This window comes from Dendrobates tinctorius, unplaced genomic scaffold, assembly GCF_039654945.1.
Source record: "Dendrobates tinctorius isolate UK_male_01 unplaced genomic scaffold, ASM3965494v1 ptg000011l, whole genome shotgun sequence".
Classification (NCBI taxonomy): domain Eukaryota; kingdom Metazoa; phylum Chordata; class Amphibia; order Anura; family Dendrobatidae; genus Dendrobates; species Dendrobates tinctorius.
Genome location: NW_027361679.1, coordinates 130645997 through 130666414, shown reverse-complemented (window position 1 = coordinate 130666414; position 20418 = coordinate 130645997). Strand labels below are relative to the sequence as shown.

At 44.0% G+C, this 20418-nt stretch overlaps 1 protein-coding gene across 2 annotated transcripts in view; it reads left to right on the top strand.

Moving 5' to 3' along the window:
* Window positions 1-20418, top strand: part of GAK (cyclin G associated kinase) — a 182330-nt gene that overhangs the window by 70483 nt on the left and 91429 nt on the right. For both annotated transcript variants that reach the window (XM_073547940.1, XM_073547947.1), the window contains 4 exons: window positions 568-691; window positions 10029-10078; window positions 14680-14828; window positions 17045-17167. In XM_073547940.1, the coding sequence (XP_073404041.1) occupies window positions 568-691; window positions 10029-10078; window positions 14680-14828; window positions 17045-17167 (446 nt within the window). The remainder of the gene's footprint in view (window positions 1-567; window positions 692-10028; window positions 10079-14679; window positions 14829-17044; window positions 17168-20418) is intronic.

The following is a 20418-nucleotide window of genomic DNA, read 5'->3' as shown; positions in this document are numbered from 1 at the left end:
CTGCAGCCCTATGGCTGTTGGTGGAACGGTGAGATCACCTCTTCCTGTGGAGTAGAATGCGCTGGATCCAGGTGAATGCTGGTAGGTAAGTATGACAGTATTTATTTTTCCTTATTCTATATCCTGGGCAAAGTTTTTATTTTGCTTGCTTAACTCCATTAACTGCCATGATTGGACAGTCCAAAATTGGAAAAATCCTTGAATATACTCTTAAAATGTTAGCTTAATAGGTACTGTGAACTTTATCTAAATTTGTTTTTGGGGGACACATCTCACTCCAGTTCTTCCTTGGTGTAAGGTTTCTGGAGGAGTTGCAACTTTTGTTGCTGAAAAGTTGCAAAAGAAAAAAATGTTAAAAGACCAAAATAACGGGCATTTTTTTTATTTTGCAGTAAATTCGTGAGTCTCGTGCGCCATTATGACTTTGCTGTAAAAACCCTTTGTGACTACCACAAGGCAAAAAATGAAAAATGACTTTCCTGATGAGTGTGAGCCTACATCTTTTGGAAACGACAAGAACCTTTTAGTTTAAACATTTCAGACATTTTATGTATTTCCATTGAACAGGTGTCATTGTCGGGGATGAGGACCAGATTTCCGGAGGATTTTTTGACATTCTGAAAGGAGGTACCGAAAGATTTCTGAGTAATATTAAAGACACTTCGTCAAAGGTTATACAGTCTGTCACCAAGTAAGGACCTAGACATGTTAAGCATAGATCCATTTTGGTTTATCCCAAGTGTGAATGCAGTGGTAGCTACGGTATATATGCTGCCGTAATCCAGAGAGTTTGGGACAAATGCTGGAGCTTTTCCTGTGATGTCAGCGTGGAGTCTCCTGGGGCTCACATCATTTTGGTATGTCACATGGGCCCAGCAGCCCATCGGTGGCTGTTAGTGAGCTACTTCACTGTGGTTTCCCTCAGACTATACGGACATCCGGAAACCGTGGGAACTACTGCTGCTCTCTGAATTTACGAGTGAAGCGACCCATTAGTCGCTGCTGATTGGCTGCAGGGTTTACTTGAGATGATAATGCTACATGTTTAGACTGCTTTTATTTTACATGAGGGCATATGGTAATAGAGAAGGTGTTGTCCATGTAGTAGACGGCTTTACCAGAGCTCAGATGTCTCTGCCAAGTATAAGGCTAGCTGAGCTCCTGACCCTGCTTTATAAATGATGTCCCATTGTCCTACCAGTACATCCAACGTTTGTGAGGTGTTACAAATGCGATCATTGAAACTAGCTAATAATCATGGGCAATGGATAATTGGGGCACCTTTAGGACGTGTTCCCTCTTCCAAAAACGCTGCATTTCCTGCAGGTTTCAGCACCAAAATTCAGAATAGACTAATTCGGATTTTGCTGCATTTTCCCTTTTGTTTGATGCAGTGCAGACTTGATGCTTTGTTTTACTGTATTTCTTGTACAGAAACATTGGGATTCTGCATTTAAACGCTATTTTGTTTTTAAGACACTTTTTTTAGGTTCCCCATAGGGGAAAAAAAATGTAGCATGGTTTTAACCCCTTCCTGAAAATGTATGTAACATCATTTCCTGTTTTTATGATTTCTGCAATCGGACGTAATGTCTGATGGATGGCACAGGAATTTTGCCCGTCGTCTGCAGCAGTACCCAACTGTTATACACAGCTAAGCTACTGCTGCATGTGCTGAAACCTGACATAGCTCTCATCCCTGCACTTTAAACCCTCAGATGCCAATATATATATTTTTTTTTTCTCTTGAGAAAAAAAAATACCATACATACTAGAGTATAAGCCTACCCACCTAATTTTACTACAAAAAAATGGGAAAACTTATTGATTCAAGTATAAGCCTGGTATACATTGTCCCCTCATCCTCATCCTTGTATGCATGGCTACCTCATCCCCATCGTTGTATGCATGGCCCTCCTCATCCCCACCGTTGTATGCATGGCCCTCATCATCCCCATCGTTGTATGCATGGCCCTCATCATCCCCATCGTTGTATGCATGGCCCTCATCATCCCCATCGTTGTATGCATGGCCCTCATCATCCCCATCGTTGTATGCATGGCCCTCCTCATCCCCATCGTTGTATGCATGGCCCTCCTCATCCCCATCCTTGTATGCATGGCTCCTCATCCCGATCGTTGTATGCATGGCCCTCCTCATTCCCATCCTTGTATGCATGGCCCTCCTCATTCCCATCCTTGTATGCATGGCCCTCCTCATTCCCATCCTTGTATGCATGGCCATCCTCATCCCCATCCTTGTATGCATGGCCCTCATCCCCATCCTTGTATGCATGGCTCCTCATCCCGATCGTTGTATGCATGGCCCTCCTCATTCCCATTCTTGTATGCATGGCCCTCCTCACCCCCATCCTTGTATGCTTGGCCCTCCTCATCCCCATCCTTGTATGCATGGCCCTCCTCATCCCTATCCTGGTATGCATGGTCCCTCATCCCTATCCTTGTATGCATGCCCCCTCATCTCTATCCTGGTATGTATGGCTCCTCATCCACATCCTGGTATGCATGGCCCTCATCATCCACATCCTTGTATGCATGGCCCTCCTCATCCCCATCCTGGTATGCATGGCTCCTCATCCCCATCCTTGTGTGCATGGCCCTCCTAATCCCTATCCTGGTATGCATGGCTCCTCATCCCCATCCTTGTATGCATGGCTCCTCATCCCTATCCTGGTATGCATGGCTCCTCCTCATCCCTATCCTGGTATGCATGGCTCCTCATCCCCATCCTTGTATGCATGGCTCCTCATCCACATCCTTGTATGCATGGCTCCTCATCCACATCCTTGTATGCATGGCTCCTCATCCCCATCCAGGTATGCATGGCTCCTCATCCACATCCTTGTATGCATGGCCCCCATCAGAAAAAAACATAAAAAAAGGTAAATTGTCCTACTTAGCTTCCCTGCACTCCCTTCCAATATCCTGTTCTGATTCCAGCAGCTGATTCATGCTTGTAAACAGGGTATAGCAGTGACGTCATGCGCCGCTTAAAAGCAGAGGACAGCTGCCGTAATACTCACTGCTCTCCACACAGTGACTATGGGCATGGAGAACGGTGAATATTCATTGCTCTTCAGTAGCATGCACAGTCTCAGCTGCCGGGTGGTCACTTGTGCCCACTACTAAAGGGAATAAATATTCACTTTTCGCCACACCCATGGTTGTAGAAAGCAGTGAACATAGTAACATAGTTAAGCCGAAAAGACATTTGTCCATCCAGTTCAGCCAATATTCTGTCAGAATAAATCCCCAGATCTACGTCCTTCTTAAGAACCTAATAACTGTAAGATACAATATTGTTACACTCCAGGAAGACATCCAGGCCTTTCTTGAACCCTTCGACTGAGTTCGCCGTCATCACCTCCTCAGGCAAGAAATTCCAGATTCTCACTGCCCTAACAGTAAAGAATCCTCTTCTATGTTGGTGGAAAAACCTTCTCTCCAGACGCAGAGAATGCCCCCTTGTGACCGTCACCTTCCTTGATATAAACAGATCCTCTGAGAGATATTTGTATGGTCATTAGATCGCCCCTCAGTCGTCTTTTTTTCTAGACTAAATAATCCTAATAATCTCTGGGGTATGAGAGATTCACTTCTCTCTAGCAGCGGGCAGAGGTGTTAACCGCAGCATCCAGCTCCTGCCTCTTGTGACCCACTGCTCCGCCGCTGTCGCTTACCCTCCGTCTTCTGGGACCCTCACTCGAGTATATGCTGAGGGGGGTCTTTTTAAGCAGAAAAAATGTGCTGAAAAACTCTGCTTATACTCGAGTATAGAAAGGGGATTGGGTCAAATTAAGGCACCAAACTAACAAAAAGAAAAATTCCCAATAATGTATATTTATTAACCTAGAAAAATGCCAAGAATTATTTGCTTGCCAATAAATGGACATAAATAAGGTTCAGTATAGAATATATGAAATCAGATGATATAATTGTACACAAGAACCGATCATAAAAAATACAAAATTTTGTTGACAAAGAGAAATACAAAAAAAAACCAGACAAGGCATTAAAGTGGGAAACCAAAAAATTGGCAGCGGAAACCCACCATATACGGTATTGTACAGAGGCACTACATAAAACTAGATACACATGAATTTACATAAAAAAACAAAATCCAGGTGCTTGGTATAAAACCCATTCATGCACACAGATGTAAAAGAATCACAAAGAATAAATATAACAGTAGTTCAAAGATTACCTCTGGTGGATGCTAGTGCCTGCCCCTACGTACGTTTCAGCTATTGCCTTCTCCCCAGGCACGGAGCTGCGCTGAACGCAACAAGTTGCATTTTGTTGCGGTCAGCGGACACTTCAAAACGACACATGCGGATGCGTCAGCATACATCTGCATAGCCTGCGTACCCAATGTTAAAAATAGGTACGCAGGATGCATGCAGACATAGGCGGAGCTGAAGGAAGAGGTGCGGCAGTAGGCGGGGCTTAACGGAGGCAGAAAGAAGGAAGTAGGCTGCCGGCCGCAGCCCTGCCAAACGCTAGTGTGAAGCCAGCCTGAGGCCTCTTTCACACATCCGTCTGACACCATCAGTCAAAATCTGCCGTTTTGCAAAAAAAAAAACGGATCCACCATTTTTCTTGGCGGATCCGTTTTTTTTCCCCATTGACTTGCATTATCGGCGGATCTTGACGGATGGTCATCCGTTGAATCCGTTTTTTTACGGATCCGCCAAAATTTTGGCGTCCGCTGACATGACAGGACGGACACTGAAACTTTTTTTGCTGGCCGGATCCGTATTAGTACACTACGCATGCCCGGAAGAACAGTTGCGGATCCGTGTCCCGTCATTTTCGCAGATTGCAACTGATGAAAAAAACGTATGTGTGAAACAGGCCTAAGTAATATAATTATATCTCAAATATGTGTTTCATGATGGAATACAAAAAATTGATGAAAATCAAATGAAAAATGAATTGTTCCTGAAGTTAATGCCATGGAGACATTTATTATTTAAAGAGAGAACCCGGTATGCCAAGATGCTTCTTTGAAATGAGAAATGGCACATTTGTGGACATGAACAAAATACTTGGCAGCGCCTGAATATAATCCATTGTGATGTTAAAAATATTTTCCACAATGCGTTTTTTCAGCTTTCTAGTAGTGTTACCTATGTACAGCCAAATAAAAGAAATACATTCAATGCAGTAAACCATGTGACGTGAATTACGATTTATAAATTCTTGTATGGCGATCACTAACAGAGGGCACAGAAAAACATATTTTTGTTTTTTACATCGGCCACTAACACAGTGTCTCTGAACTCAAGTCCTCAAGGGCTACCAACAGGTCAAGTTTTCAAGATATGCATAGTACTGCACAGGTGATGACTTCATCACTTTCTCAAACATTAATGCCATCACCTATGCAATACTAAGGAAATTCTGAAAACATGACCTGCTGGTGGCTCTTCAAGATTGGAGTTCAGAAACACTACTTTAGAGGAAAGCCAGATTAAACAAGAGGGAGTATTTCAATAGAGGCTGGGAGAAAGTTTATTGTCCAAGGATCTCCCTTTTTTGGACACACATCTACAGCCACCTTCAATCACTTGTCTGAGCCTGTTGTATTGATTAACAACTGGTTAAAATGTTATACTTATATTTTTGATTTGTTAAAATTGTGGGCTAAAGGGCATGATGAACGTAACCGGAGACTTGGAAATGTTGGTTTACAACATTATGTTCCCTGGTTATACTAGACTCACAATATAAAACTGAAGCTCTAGACTGCGTTTGGGCCTTGACAAATGTGTGGTTAATAAATTCGCCATAACCCCTATCCTCTAATCCATTTCTGATAATGGTACACTCAGGGTGAAAAGTGGTGATTTTTAAGCAGGTACATCTATACCCGTAAAAACTCACCATAGGGAATAACTAGTGTAGTATGTTGCGGATGAAAGCTAGTTTACTGTAGAATGGTGTTCCCATAAATTTCCATTCTGTGAAGTAATATCTCCAGCTTACCACAGGAATATGTCCAAAAAGAGAACGGTCATGATTTCATAACTGACTGTGGTGTTAGGGTTTCTTTGAATGTCCAAAAAGGGAACGGTCATGATTTCATAACTGACTGTGGTGTTAGGGTTTCTTTGAATGTCCAAAAAGGGAACGGTCGATTTCATAACTGACTGTGGTCTTAGAATTTCTTTGACAGCTCAGCTGCCCTATGGGACCTGGAGTTTGCTCCACTGTCTGTTTTGTGAGTGACATTCCAGATATCCAATCTGATCCTGGGGCAAGCTGAGCTGTCAGCTTCTTAATTGATAGTTCTGCTGCTCAATCTAGTCTAGTCTTTAGGCATTTCCTGAGGTGCTGGCCATCCTCAATTGATTTGCAAGGTATTTAGCTAGCTAGCTGTTAGTAGCCAGTGTCAGAGCAAGCACACAAACCTGAAACAAAGCTGCTTGTCTGACTTCTGATCTTGTTTATGAATTTAAATCTATTGTGACCATTCTCATGAATTATCCCTTTTGCTTTGGATGCTGTCAGACTTTCAGGTATCTGACCCCGGACTTGACTTTTGATTATCCATTTGCTGCACTCCCTGGTTTGACATACCCTTCTGGCATTTGACCCCAGGCTGTGTCCTGACCACGCCTTTGACTTGCCCCTCTGTACTACGAGCCTTCCTGGAATCTGACCTCAGACCTCCTTACTACCCTGTCTCATTGCTTGACTGTGAGGTGTGACTCAACGTCACATTCCAGCTGACCATATACGTTTGTTTTTTTCCCACCAGTATGGAGCCTATACACTCGCTCTGTAACCACGTGACAAATTTGATTCAGATTATGGGATCCTCGCATTTGCAGGTTCAGATAATTAGTCTTATGAAAACTTCCACTAGCGCCTTTACTGCTAGCAGAGACTGCAATGCCTGTTCCCTATAACGTTCAGTTGGTCTGTATCGAACCAGTAGTGGCCCTTCCTGATACCTTTTTGGGGGAGAGAAACCAGTTTACAGTGTTCATGGAAAGTTGTAGGCTTTTCTTTGCCCTTGCGTCCCCAGTCTTCAGGGGGTCAGTTCTAGCAGGTGGGAATAGTTATGTCCCTATTACCATCAGAGCACGCTAACCTACATGAGTTGATAATTTTACATAGTTATCTTATCTATTCTAGAGCTTTTGTTTAAGTAGTTTTTGAAACGTCAGAATATAATGCTCGGCATTTGCTTACAACTTGCAGGACATATTGCTTTTGTTCTTCATCTTTTGTCAGAAGGTCGTTAAAGTCGGTTACTTCCTACCTCTTTTAATTTTTCTTTCCTAACTTTTGGATTTACAACCCTAGCGTGCTCTGATGGTTCATCTGTGCTACTGAGCAATTTATTAGCCATTAACAACTTTTCATTGTCTGTAATGGTGGGATCAAAAAACGATAATCCCACCAACTCTGCATTCAAATACCACAAATGGTTCGAAAATTTGGTCAGGGCTATTTCTGCAATGTTGTTGTCACATTCTTTATAGTCTAACAGACTATGCAAAATACCTAAATCTTAAAATACCTCAATTTGGATTTTTTCAAACTTTGAGCAACGAGCGGCACGGGTTAACGTCGTTTGATCGAGCTGAAATTTTGGCTATCTCAATATCTGGAAAGGGAATCGTTTTGTGGGGTCCAGATGAACAAGATTCCAACATTTTTTTCCCCCCCATATGAGATCCGGTCACCCTAGTGCACACATTCGGAATTCCCGCGGAAATTTCCGCCGGAATTCTGCTACTCCCTGCAGCGGAAAATACGCAAGAAATCTGCATGCATAATTCCTGCTTATTTCCCGCGAAAAACGAGTGTTTTGCAAGCGCAATTAGCTTGCAGAATACTAGCGTTTTCCAAGCGATCTGTATCATCGCTTGGGAAACTGATTGACAGGTTGGTCACACTTGTCAAACATAGTGTTTTGACTAGTGTGACCAACTTTTTACTATTGAGGCTGCCTATGCAGCATCAGTAGTAAAAAGATATAAAGTTAAAAATAATAAAAAATCGTGTTATTCTCATCTTCCGGCATCCCACACAGCTTCTCCAGGCCTCAGCGATGTTCCCGGCAAGTCCCATTCCCAGTGATGCCGTGCGGCAATGACCCCAGATGACGTAGCATCTCGCGAGACCGCTACGTCATGAAAGGTCATTGTCGCAAGGCATCACTGGGAACGGGACTTGCTGGGAGCATCGCTGAAGCCTGGGGACGCTGCGGGGGGACGTCAGAAGGTGAGAATAACATTATTTTTTATTTTAATTCTATTTTTCACAGGGATATGGTACCCGGGGCCTAGAGGAGAATCTCCTCTCCTCCAGACCCTGGGTACCATCCACACATTTTACACATACATGCGCATGGTGGGCATAGCTACATGCGGAAAGTAAGCGGAACAATGGCATGCAGAATGTGTGCGAAATTCCTGCGATTCCGCAAAAAGAATGAGCATGCTGCATATTTTTCTGTGATGCGATTCCGCCGCTTAAAAATACGCAGAATTAGCACAGCATGTGCGGAATGCTATTGAATTCAATGGGTTGCTTACTTTATGCGTTTTTGCAGCGTTTTCGCGGCAAAAACTCAAAATCCGCGGGAATACAGGTCCTGTGCACATAGCCTTATACTGGTTATAATGATACCTTGGTTGATAAAATCTGTCTTGTGGTTGTTTAAACTTTATTTTCAGTTATCAGTTAATGAGATTCTTGTGCTCCGGGGCGGTCTGTGGGGGTCTTCATGTGCTCTACTTATTCTATATGGCTTCTGAGAGATCACTGATCCCTCACTGACCTGCCCCCTATTGTACATACTGTGTATCTTATTGTTTAAAAAAAAAAAAAAAAATTCATTCATCATGCAGGCAGCGGCTTCGGCGCTGTTGCCTGATCGGATCTATAATTTCTATATATTCTTTTTATTTAATGATAGAATTTTTTTTCCTGAAAATATTTATTTCTCAAAATGGCGCTGGCTGCGCCTGCGCAGTACCATAATTCGGAATGCAATTGATACTACCGTGTAGGTCTTCAGCACCTGCGCCATTTTGCTAGAGGAAAAAAAATCGTCAAGGCGCCGGCGGCACCTTCGCAGTAGCATCTATTGGATCGCCGATAGATAATACTGCACAGCATTTTGAGAGGTATTTTTTCCCGAATACATGTATGTCCCCAAATAAAATAATTGCATGGACATTATAGATGCGATCATACTACGGCACCTGCCTGCTGAATGTGATTTCCCCCCAATACATAGTATATACACTATATAAAATGGGGGACGAGTCAGTGAGGGATCAGTGACCGGTCATAAGCCAATACAGATAAATATCTAAGCAGAGCACCACATTCAGACCCCCCCACAGGCTGCCCCAGGGCACAGGCATATCATTAACTCAAAGCTGATAATAAAAATTAGACAACAACCACAAGACATATTTCATCACCCAAGGTATCATTTTAATCAGCATAACGGTGCCAACCTGACACAATCCTGAGCACAATCCTGCTGACAAGGGTCCCTTTAACGCATGGTACGTTTTCATATAATTTCTCCATTTAGGCTGGGGACTGAGTGGGATTTTGAGAGCAACTGTTTGAGACAACTGTATTCATATCTAAAGTTGGCCAAAGGGGTCTTGTGGAATATGACAGTGTACGGTCAGCATAAACTTTCAGGTTGTGAATGGAGTACATGATTAGGACATATACTGGATAGATTGTTAACCATAACTAATAAAGCCATAGGCAACCAGCACTCTACGGTCTTACTGGCTTTACATAGATCCATTTTTATCTAGATTTCTGGTAAATGGACATATAGATGATTCTTTGGGGGTAAAACGGCTTCTTAAGCCATCACCTTATTGCTAGCAGCTCCACAACTTGTAGACGAAATCGACATCGTAATAGGCTAAAAAGTTAAATGTCTTAAAAAAAAAACAAAAAAAAAAAACTAGTAAAGTGATGAAAATATTAACTACTTTAAAACGTTTGATTTTTCAGTTATGCAAAAGGAGATCTGGATTTATCCTACATCACCTCTAGGATAGCAGGTATGTCAAAAAGTATCAAAATACTGAAATGTTATGACGCTCGCCAACATTATTCGCTTATGAGTCTGCAATCTATAAGGCTTGACTATCACTTGATATCTTAGAGGTAATGTGGTTGGCCACATATTTCCTCTGTTAAGCTAAATGAAGAGAAAGTCATGAAATACGTGGTTGTGACCCAAGTAAAAGCTTTTCTTTCCAATGGCTTTCAGCAACTAATACAAAACAACTAATCAAAGTTGTCTTGTTTCGGGGCATTTGAGTGATGGAAAGGGACCTGATTTGTTTGTTAAAAAAGTCACTCTTTTTTCCATGATATGGTAAATCTAGAAGTATAGAATATCAATGCTTTTCTTTTTTTTTATCATCTGGCTTAAAGGGTGCTCCGTAGTTAGGATAAAGGGTGCTCCGTAGTTAGGATAAAGGGTGCTCCGTAGTTAGGATAAAGGGTGCTCCGTAGTTAGGATAAAGGGTGCTCCGTAGTTAGGTTAAAGGGTGCTCCGTAGTTAGGTTAAAGGATGCTCTGTAGTGGGGCTTAAAGGGTGCTCTGTAGTGGGGCTTAAAGGGTGCTCTGTAGTGGGGCTTAAAGGGTGCTCTGTAGTGGGGCTTAAAGGGTGCTCTGTAGTGGGGCTTAAAGGGTGCTCTGTAGTGGGGCTTAAAGGGTGCTCTGTAGTGGGGCTTAAAGGGTGCTCTGTAGTGGGGCTTAAAGGGTGCTCTGTAGTGGGGCTTAAAGGGTGCTCTGTAGTGGGGCTTAAAGGGTGCTCTGTAGTGGGGCTTAAAGGGTGCTCTGTAGTGGGGCTTAAAGGGTGCTCTGTAGTGGGGCTTAAAGGGTGCTCTGTAGTGGGGCTTAAAGGGTGCTCTGTAGTGGGGCTTAAAGGGTGCTCTGTAGTGGGGCTTAAAGGGTGCTCTGTAGTGGGGCTTAAAGGGTGCTCCGTAGTGGGGCTTAAAGGATGCTCCGTAGTGGGGCTTAAAGGGTGCTCCGTAGTGGGGCTTAAAGGGTGCTCCGTAGTGGGGCTTAAAGGGTGCTCCGTAGTGGGGCTTAAAGGGTGCTCCGTAGTGGGGCTTAAAGGGTGCTCCGTAGTGGGGCTTAAAGGGTGCTCCGTAGTGGGGCTTAAAGGGTGCTCCGTAGTGGGGCTTAAAGGGTGCTCCGTAGTGGGGCTTAAAGGGTGCTCCGTAGTGGGGCTTAAAGGGTGCTCCGTAGTGGGGCTTAAAGGGTGCTCCGTAGTGGGGCTTAAAGGGTGCTCCGTAGTGGGGCTTAAAGGGTGCTCCGTAGTGGGGCTTAAAGGGTGCTCCGTAGTGGGGCTTAAAGGGTGCTCCGTAGTGGGGCTTAAAGGGTGCTCCGTAGTGGGGCTTAAAGGGTGCTCCGTAGTGGGGCTTAAAGGGTGCTCTGTAGTGGGGCTTAAAAGGTGCTCCGTAGTGGGGCTTAAAGGATGCTCCGTAGTGGGGCTTAAAGGGTGCTCTGTAGTGGGGCTTAAAGGATGCTCTGTAGTGGGGCTTAAAGGGTGCTCTGTAGTGGGGCGTGAATAAATAAAATTGGTGAGCTTTTCCTACTGATTGACCTTTTTATTTCAAATGTGACAAGGAAATTTTTTAGTTAACTTTTGTTTCTATGGTATCAAAGAGGATTCCTTTTATTATATATAATTAATGCATAAACGTGTCAGTACTTTGAACCATTATTATTTTTGCACATATAAAGATTCAGAATTTTTTGTTATGCTGATTTTCTGGTATTTATTTAGAGGAAACTTGTCACCAATTCAAATAACTAAAATATGTCTAAACATGATTGCAAATTATAAACGGTTATAGAAGCTGCACTACAAAATTAGGTCCTCACTCAGTGAAAATGTTTTTTCTTGTCTTTTGTACTCCTGCATCAGATCATCTCTTACAATGTCCAACAGTAATTTGCAATCATTAATGCGTTCAGCTTTCCTTGATATCTTTTCTCCATAGCCGCAATATCTTGGTGAAACCTTTCACTGTGCTAGTCAATCACTGCTCCTCAGTTTGGCAGAAAAAAGTCTGTGAATGTAAAAAATGAATCTTTGACAAGTTACAGCCAATATTTTATGTTTTGAGGAGATTTTCCACCAACACTTCATAGTGATCTGCTCCTCCTGGATCGCTTACCTTTTTAGCGTGTTCTTGCCGCCTCTGTGCCGCAACACCAGCAGCCGTGTGATGAAGTCACTGTATGATGTACGTTGTGGCAATGTAAGCATCATATTTGTTCTCAGCACCACAAAATTAAGTTCAGCTGTTTTAGTCTGTAATGCAACTGGGCTGCAGAACAGTGTAGTAGATTGTTACACCTTATGAACATTTTCGCGCTGCGGCCAATTTCCATTTTTTGCTTTTTTTTTTTTTAAACAATTTTTCCTCCCCTCCTTCCCAGAGCCCTAACTTTATTTTTCTGTTCACATAGACATGTGAGGGCTTGTTTTTTTTTTTTTTTTTGCTGGATGAGTTGTACTTTTGAAAGACTCTGTTAATTTTACTACATACTTTGTACTGCAAAAAGAACTTCTAAGTTCAATGAAATTGTGGGAAAAAAACCGCAGTTCTGTCATTGTTTTTTGGCAGCTTTGTTCACGGTGTACTTTTTATGGTAAACCTAACCTCACCATATGATAAGGCTCATCAGTACGATTACAGTAATACCAAATGTGTTTTTTTTTTTTTTTGGGGGGGGGGGGGTAATGATGAAAAAAAAAAATCAACTTGCGTTTTAAAAAAAATAATAAATACATGAAAAGTATTTGGGTTGTCGCCATTTTTCGAGATCCATAATGTTTTCATTTTTCAATTGAAGGAGCCGTGTGAAGGCTTATTATTATTTTTTTATTTTTTTTTTTTTTGTGGTGCAAGACATTATTTTTATTGATACCATTTAGGGATAGATATTACATTTTGATTGCTTGTTACATCATTTACTGTAGTATTGCAGCAACCAAAGAAATGTAATCTTGGAATTCTTGATTTTTTTTTTTGGTTTACAGTGTTTACCGATGAGGTTTATTATGTTTGTTTTGATCTGACTTTTCTGACTTTGGTGATGCCACATGTGCTGTTTTTTTCTTTGTTTTTAATGGGGAAAAAATGGTGATTTGAACTTGTTTTTACATGTCACTGTACTTGTTAATCCCTTTAAAGGCCTTTGAAGAAACACACTCAAACTTTAAATCCTCTTACTATATTGCAGTTCTCATATTATATATCACTGTGTGCTTGCAATTTCTCATTTTGATGGGAATGCTTCTTTAACCTGCGATCATCTGATCGCTTCTACAATATACAGCAGTATTATTATTTACTATTATAGCGCCATTTATTCCATGGCGCTTTACATGTGATGATATCCCAGTATTTCTGCTTTTTGTAAGGATCATGGTCTCCTTTTTAAGCCTGGCTATTGTTAGGGTTTCAAGGAAGCGCCATAATGACAAACAGAGAGGTAAATCTGTCAAAGCAACCTATTGGCATGGACGATGGAATGACTTGCCCTTGTGTCGGCGTGCTCGCTAATGTTGATGTCAAAATTTACCAGCGGCATTTAACAGGTTAAGAAACTGCACTTCGCGCCACTCATGGATGTTAGTTGCAGGTCCTAGCTGTCACACATAGCCATTACCTGCAGAGTTATTAGACGGGCTCATCTCGTGAGCCCGCTACATAAAACGTGCTCCTGCCTTGTGTCTTACATGTATTCTGGTTATTGGTAAAGGGTTAAAGCCCTGCATGTGATACAGAACTTGAGCTCCTGAGAAATGGGTAATCTGACTATTTTATACGTACTTTTTCTCTGGACAACCCTTTTTATTGTAACCAGGATAAAAGTGCCCTGTTCTGGTGATCTGTGCAGGTTCCAGCAGTCAGACCCTCATCTAGCAATTGGTTATCACCGGACAACCACCGTTAAAGCTCTGCTCCAGTGTTTTGTTTTTTTTTCATCGCTTAAGTGATGCCATTAACTTTAGTTTCCTGAGCTCTGTACTATACTAACCTGCCACCTTCACTCTTCCCGGACCGCAACTTCTGACTGACCTGTAGTCAGAGGAAAGTGTCATAAGATTTCAATACATGTAAAGCACCATGGAATAAATGGCGCTATAATAATAATACAAGTCTATGCGAGCCTCGTTCTGGCTCTTATGGACTTAAATTGAGTATTGACTTCGGATCGCCCAGCAAACACTGTAAAAGACAGACCAGAGTGGTGCAAAGAACAGATGAAGATGGTGGCTGGCAAGTATAATACTAGGGGTAGGGAACTTAAATTAGTGGTGCAACTTTAGCACTGCAATAAGAAAAAAAAAATGCTGGAGTGGTGCTTAAAAAAAAAAAAAAAAAAAAGCCAAAATGCTAGAGAGGTGCTTAAAAAATGTTAGAGAGGTGCTCAAAAAAAAAAAATGGAAAAAAATGCTGGAGTGGTGCTTAAAAAAATGCTTGGATACAAACAGTTTAAAGAAGAATCTAGTTTGGACCAGGTGTATTGTAGTATTAATTATTTTTCTTAAAATTAAAGATTCTAGGCAATCTATTTAGGCAATCTACAAAAACTTGCTTATCCCTTTCTTATCCTTTTTATGTCTTAGTAATGTCCTTTCCTGCTGAGGGTGTGGAATCTGCCTTAAAGAACAACATTGAAGACGTCCGTCTGTATCTAGATGCCAAGCATCCTGGAAGTTACGCGGTTTATAATTTATGCTTGCGGAAATATAGGCCTTCCAGGTTTCATAACAGGGTAAGATGCAGCGCCAATTATTAGGAGGTTTGTACAGAGACTGTCAGAATACCAAGTTCACTCTTGATGGCTAAGAATGACATATATAAAACTAGGAGTAAAAAGATAGGGTTTTATCCAGGGGAGATAAAGGTGTTTAAGGTTATACTAACCTGACTTAGCGGTGTATACACAACATTTCCATCACTTATACATCCAGCTGCTGCAGGTCCAAGGGCTCATCAGACTGGGAAAACACAGATAAGGAGGGTTTGTGGATAATCTGCGCTGCTGGTATCCCATATAATAAATCCAGACCGAGAGTACATTCAGTATATATTTTTTTGAATAAAGGAAAACCACATGTACTCTTGGTCTGGAGTAGGATTTATTATATGGGATACCAGCATTGCAGATTTTCCGCAAATCCTCCTCCTCTTAGAATGACATATGAAATTTCACAAATATTTTAACAGTGGATGTGTGCATTCCCCAGACTAGCCTAAATAGATAAGCTATACCCCAAGCTTGCTCGTGAGGTTTATCAAATGTTTTCAATTGCTCATTTTGGGAACCTAAATGCATGACATGATAATCAAGTTGGATACAGTTTGCCCTCCATAAAAACCTAATACCTGTGCTCACCACTGTTTTATTCCTTGTCTATATGGGAAACAAGTAGATATAATTGCTATCAATATCACGGTCATACACTATGAATGGAGCAGTAGTGTACATACATGGTCATTGCTCCATTACGTTTCCAGAACTTTGTTCATAGGAACAGTGGTGGTCTCCAGGGCTTGCCCTTTAACTACTTTTGGACTGCCTATAGACTATAAACATCTGGACATTCCACGCTTGATGTTCTAAAACTTCAATGCAATTTAATCTGCATGAGATCGTTCACATGTGGGGGTGTGGGAGCTCGGTGTCAGACCCAGCCAGACTTCTAGAAAAGATAAGCATGGTTTGCTGTGCATCTAAAGCCTCCGTCACACATAATGATGTCCCAGCCATCCCACCAACGATCCGACATGGATGGGATTGCTGGGACATCATTAGGCTGATCACTGGTGAGCTGTCACATAGACAGCCCCAGTGATCAGGACCAGCGACGCTGGTTTCTAAAGTAAACGTCGGGTATCCAGGAGCTCGTTTCCAAGGTAAACAACGGGTATCTAGGAGCCGCGCGACTCCTGGATACCCGCTGTTTACCTTGGAAACCAGTGTGTATGCCGGTTTCCAAGGTAAACAGCGGGTATCCAGGAGCCGCGGCTCCTGGATACCCGACGTTTACATTAGAAACCAGCGTCGCTGATCGCTGGTCTCTCGCTGCCACACGCAGCGATGCATGCTGGGCAGCGGGAGACCAGCAATCGAAAAAACGGCCCAGGCCGCTCGAGCACGATCAGCGATAACCGGCTGGGTGGCAGGTCGCTGATCCCCTGTCACACACCACGATCTCGCTGGCTTGTCACAAAATCGGCGATCTCGCTAGCGAGATCGCTGTGTGTGACGGGACCCCAAGAGGCTTTATTTCCTCTGTAATTGGGTGTAATGCTAATATACCAGCCCCAGTTACAATGGAAATTGGCAATGCAAAAGAAATTAAGGGGTTGTCCACTTCTCAGACCACCCCTTTTTGATCACTATTACTGCCCTTATAAAATATCAACTGTACTCTCCTCCGGTGCCATTATTGCGTTGTCGGTACCTGCTCTCCTGGGGCTTGCGTGACTTTGTCACATTCTCCTGAAGTCTAATCGGCTTCACTCTCCGTCACCGAAGTTTTTTTTTTTTTTTTAGAGCTGGTAAAAACATGTTCGATTAAAACCAGAAGATGTGCTTGATAATGGATGGGGGAAATTGACCCAGTCTGGACTGGTTAAAAAACAAAAAAAACAAACAAGGAAAGCCTTTGAGAATAGTATTCATTTGTTATGACTCTTTTCTACCACCTCATGGTTCTGAGCTGGAATCTCCAAAATGAAATTGACCATTTGAAAGGTTCAATGAGCTTGTTCTTTTGTAACCTACTGCAGAACCTACAATGATCTTGGGCATGTGGGCCGGCCTTTGTTGGATTTCATTCAGACTTTATTGTGGTTATGCTATGGTTCATATTTTGTGAGTCCTTTAGAAGAAACTTTGTATTAACATTGTTGTTTTCAATGTGAGTCATTTTTCAAAAATGTTTTAATATTTGATTGATTGTATACATTTCATTCTCACAGGTGTCTGAATGTGGTTGGCCTGGAAGACGTGCCCCAAATCTCATGAACCTCTACAGCATCTGTAAAAATATACACTTGTGGCTGAAACAAAATCCCAAAAATGTTTGCATTGTACACTGTCTTGTGAGTAGATCTACATTTCACCTTTAGGCTAGGAATATTCCGTATACTCTATGAATTTATAACTGTTAAAAAAAAAAATACTTCACAATGTGGCTTGTAATGTCAGGAGCATGGCAACAAGCTGCTGATGACATCATAGGGTTAATTTAAAGTTAATACTGGTGATCATGTAAATGTGGGATTTTGCCTAGATAGTAAAGCTAGTTCTACTTTTCCTGCCACCCATGACAGCACCATCTGAGAGAGGGTATCTGCCCATCAAGGACAGAAATTCTACACAAAAATGCGGAAGCTCTCCCCCACATTAGTTGGTTTCCTGTCCTTGACGAGGAACCTATGCACAGTGTGTCTGGTGCGGAAAAAAGAAGAGTCTTATCTTGGTCCTGCCTGGTCGCCTCAGAGGACGTGAGGTCTGCTTAGCTGCTGTGCGGGGCCTGGAAGTGCTGCATTGGGTCCATTGGGGGCTTGGCTGGAGTGAGGAGGCAGCATGTCTGTGACTGATGGCTGCCTGTCATCCCAGGATCTGAACATGCGCATGGTGTGCAGTAAGCTTGTGTCCTGATGGCGAGCGCATCAGAGACATTTTACCCGGAAGTGTTTAAAACACTTTCGGGAGAGGTCCGAAGGAGGTGGCCAATGGGGACAGGGCAGGAGGGTTGAGGGGGGTTGAGTTGCTGTCCGCGCTGGTCCCGCATTTACATTTTTGAGACCGCCGGAAATGCGAAGACTTCGTCTCTCCTCCCCAGTTCTGCATGGAGAAGCAGGGACATTTGGAGCATCAAACGCAGCTGCGTGTCCAGCAGTGGTGGAGGTTGTACTGACAGTTCCAGAGGTGCTAGTAGGTCCAGCCAGCTAATCCGCAGCACACCCTCCGAAGGAGATCACTCAGATAATCCAATTCCTCCTTCGAATCTGGTACCTTCACTATTAGCTTTGTGGCAAGTCATCTTCGTGAAAGTTCTCTTTGGTAACAGATTGTTCTCTTATTGCTTAATTGTTAGAAGAGATCTAAGAAATGCATCGCTAAACTAAAGCATAAAGAATGTGCACTCTGTGGAGAGAAATTGGTCCAGCTCATGGCAGAAAAACCATCCTCCACCACTGATTTATCTTTTGAGAGCATGGTTCTACAGGTGGTGGTCTGTTTCTAAGGTGCATTTAATTTGATGTAAATCTTAGGTGGTGCTGTCGATGATAGGAAAAGACTAAATTACTTACCAGTAACTGGACAGCAAGCACCCTGTTCCCCACCACCACCAGTTGAGGTGTGATGAGCTTGGTGATGGTAATTATATTATTTAATTGTTAATGGAGGTCCTCTCAATGCTCTGTAACCCAGCTGATGCAGGGGAGAGATTCTGCTCTTTTATTCTGTTGGTTTCCTGTCCTTGATGGGCGGATCCCTCTCTCAAGTCAGGTTTCACATGTCATTGGTTCTGGCAAATAGCATTACCTGTAAATAGTTTAGTATGATTTCTCCTTCGTCTCATTGGAGGACACAGGTACTGTGGTGTATGCTACTGCCGTCTGGAGGCTGACACTAAGTATACAAAAAACAAGTTAGCTCCTCCTCCGCCTCATACATCCTCGCCCCGATTGCGGGCGGAAACCAGTTTCTTGCTTAGTGTCCTATTGAAAGGGTCCGATCTTCCCAAACCATCAACGGGCGAGCACGAGTTGAGTATCGCCGCCGCGTATCCTTTCCCGCACCGAGGGGCATCTCTGGGACTTTTCCCCAGACGTCTATTTTTCTTTTTTTATTTTATGAAGATAAGACAGGGGCAGCGCATTCTATTGAAAGAATCGAATTTCCCCAAACCACCAACGGGCGAGCACGTGTGAGTGTCCCTCCACGTATCCTTTCCCGCGACGTGGGACATTATGCCAGACTTAGCCCTGTCCACCCCTAGGTATTGAAACCATGGGCTTGCACAGAGGCACAAGACTAGTCTGTGTGGCCCCCACTGCTCCACCAACGCAAGACGGCGGTGCTGCATGGCGGCGGACGGTCCATCTCCTCGCCCCTGCAAGGCGGACGGAGCTAGGGTGCCTGCACGGTCCTAAAATGAAATACCCCAGGTGCCGCTACCGAGTGGCAGGTATGGAGCTGGGGAGGGCCCTGGGCAGCGTTTTTTGGAGGAGCAGGGTAAGGGCTCACACTATGAAGTCCCCTGAGGTTTTTGCACTGGTTATAATGGGGCTAGGGCTGCGATCTGCAAGCACCATTACCCTCCCCCCGCCTCTCTCCCTCCACCTCTCTCCCTCCTCTCCTCCTCGCCTCTTCGCTTTCCCTCCTCCCTCCTGGTACCTGCGCGTGGCTGTGTCCGGCAGGAAGCTCAGCAGGGCCGCGGACCTGCACCACCAGCGGATGTGAGGAGAGCGGTATGAAGGACCGGATCGCTGGGGTAGCGGGGCTGCCAGCGCACGAGCTGGCAGACGGTGTCTAATATAGCCCCCGGCTTCGGCCTAGGCCGCGGGTGGAAATTCCGCCCCCCCCCCGGCGTGACGTCATATCCGGCGCCGCCCCCCGTGACTAGGGCGGGCGCCTGATAAAATTGAGGCCCCGTCTTCAGTGCAGGGTAGGCCGCGATCAGGAGAGCCTTCGCAGCCTACCCAGAGGTGAAGGAGCGCATCGGAGGCAGACCCAAGAGCGCGGGGGGGGGCACACAGGAGCAGGGTAAGTGCGACCCCCCCCCCCCGTCCCGGAGCCACACTACATGCATTAAAGGGTTACCCTCCTCCTCCTCCTTTCCCCTCGAACTTTCATAAATTTAGCCTAATCAGCAATATGTCTGGGAAAGGAAAAACGCACACGTTCCTTTATGCTGCATGCGTTTCCTGTGGGGTTATGTTCCCACGAGCGCAGACTATTACGTTATGTGAAGCCTGTGACTCCGAACGCGCACAGGAGCCCTCCCCTGCGACGGAGCCCAGGGGTCTGGATCCCCCGGAATGGGCGTTATCACTCTCTCGGTCCATGGTTTCGCTTACGAAGGCGATTGAGACCCTTCAGGCCCTGGATAGGGGTAGAGACGACAGCTCGCCTGTTTGGGAGGGTTCATCCACCTCACAAGAACCTCCGGCCTGCAGGGGCCGCACTCTCTCTAGACAGTCGCATAGGAAGAGAACCCACACTGCGTCTCCGGGCACCTCCGGTGCTTCGGCATCCGTGAGTGCGGCGTCTCGCTCACCGTCACCATTTTCCGGGAGCGAGCAGAGTTAAGGTTATGACGTGGAGGAATCCTTGGACC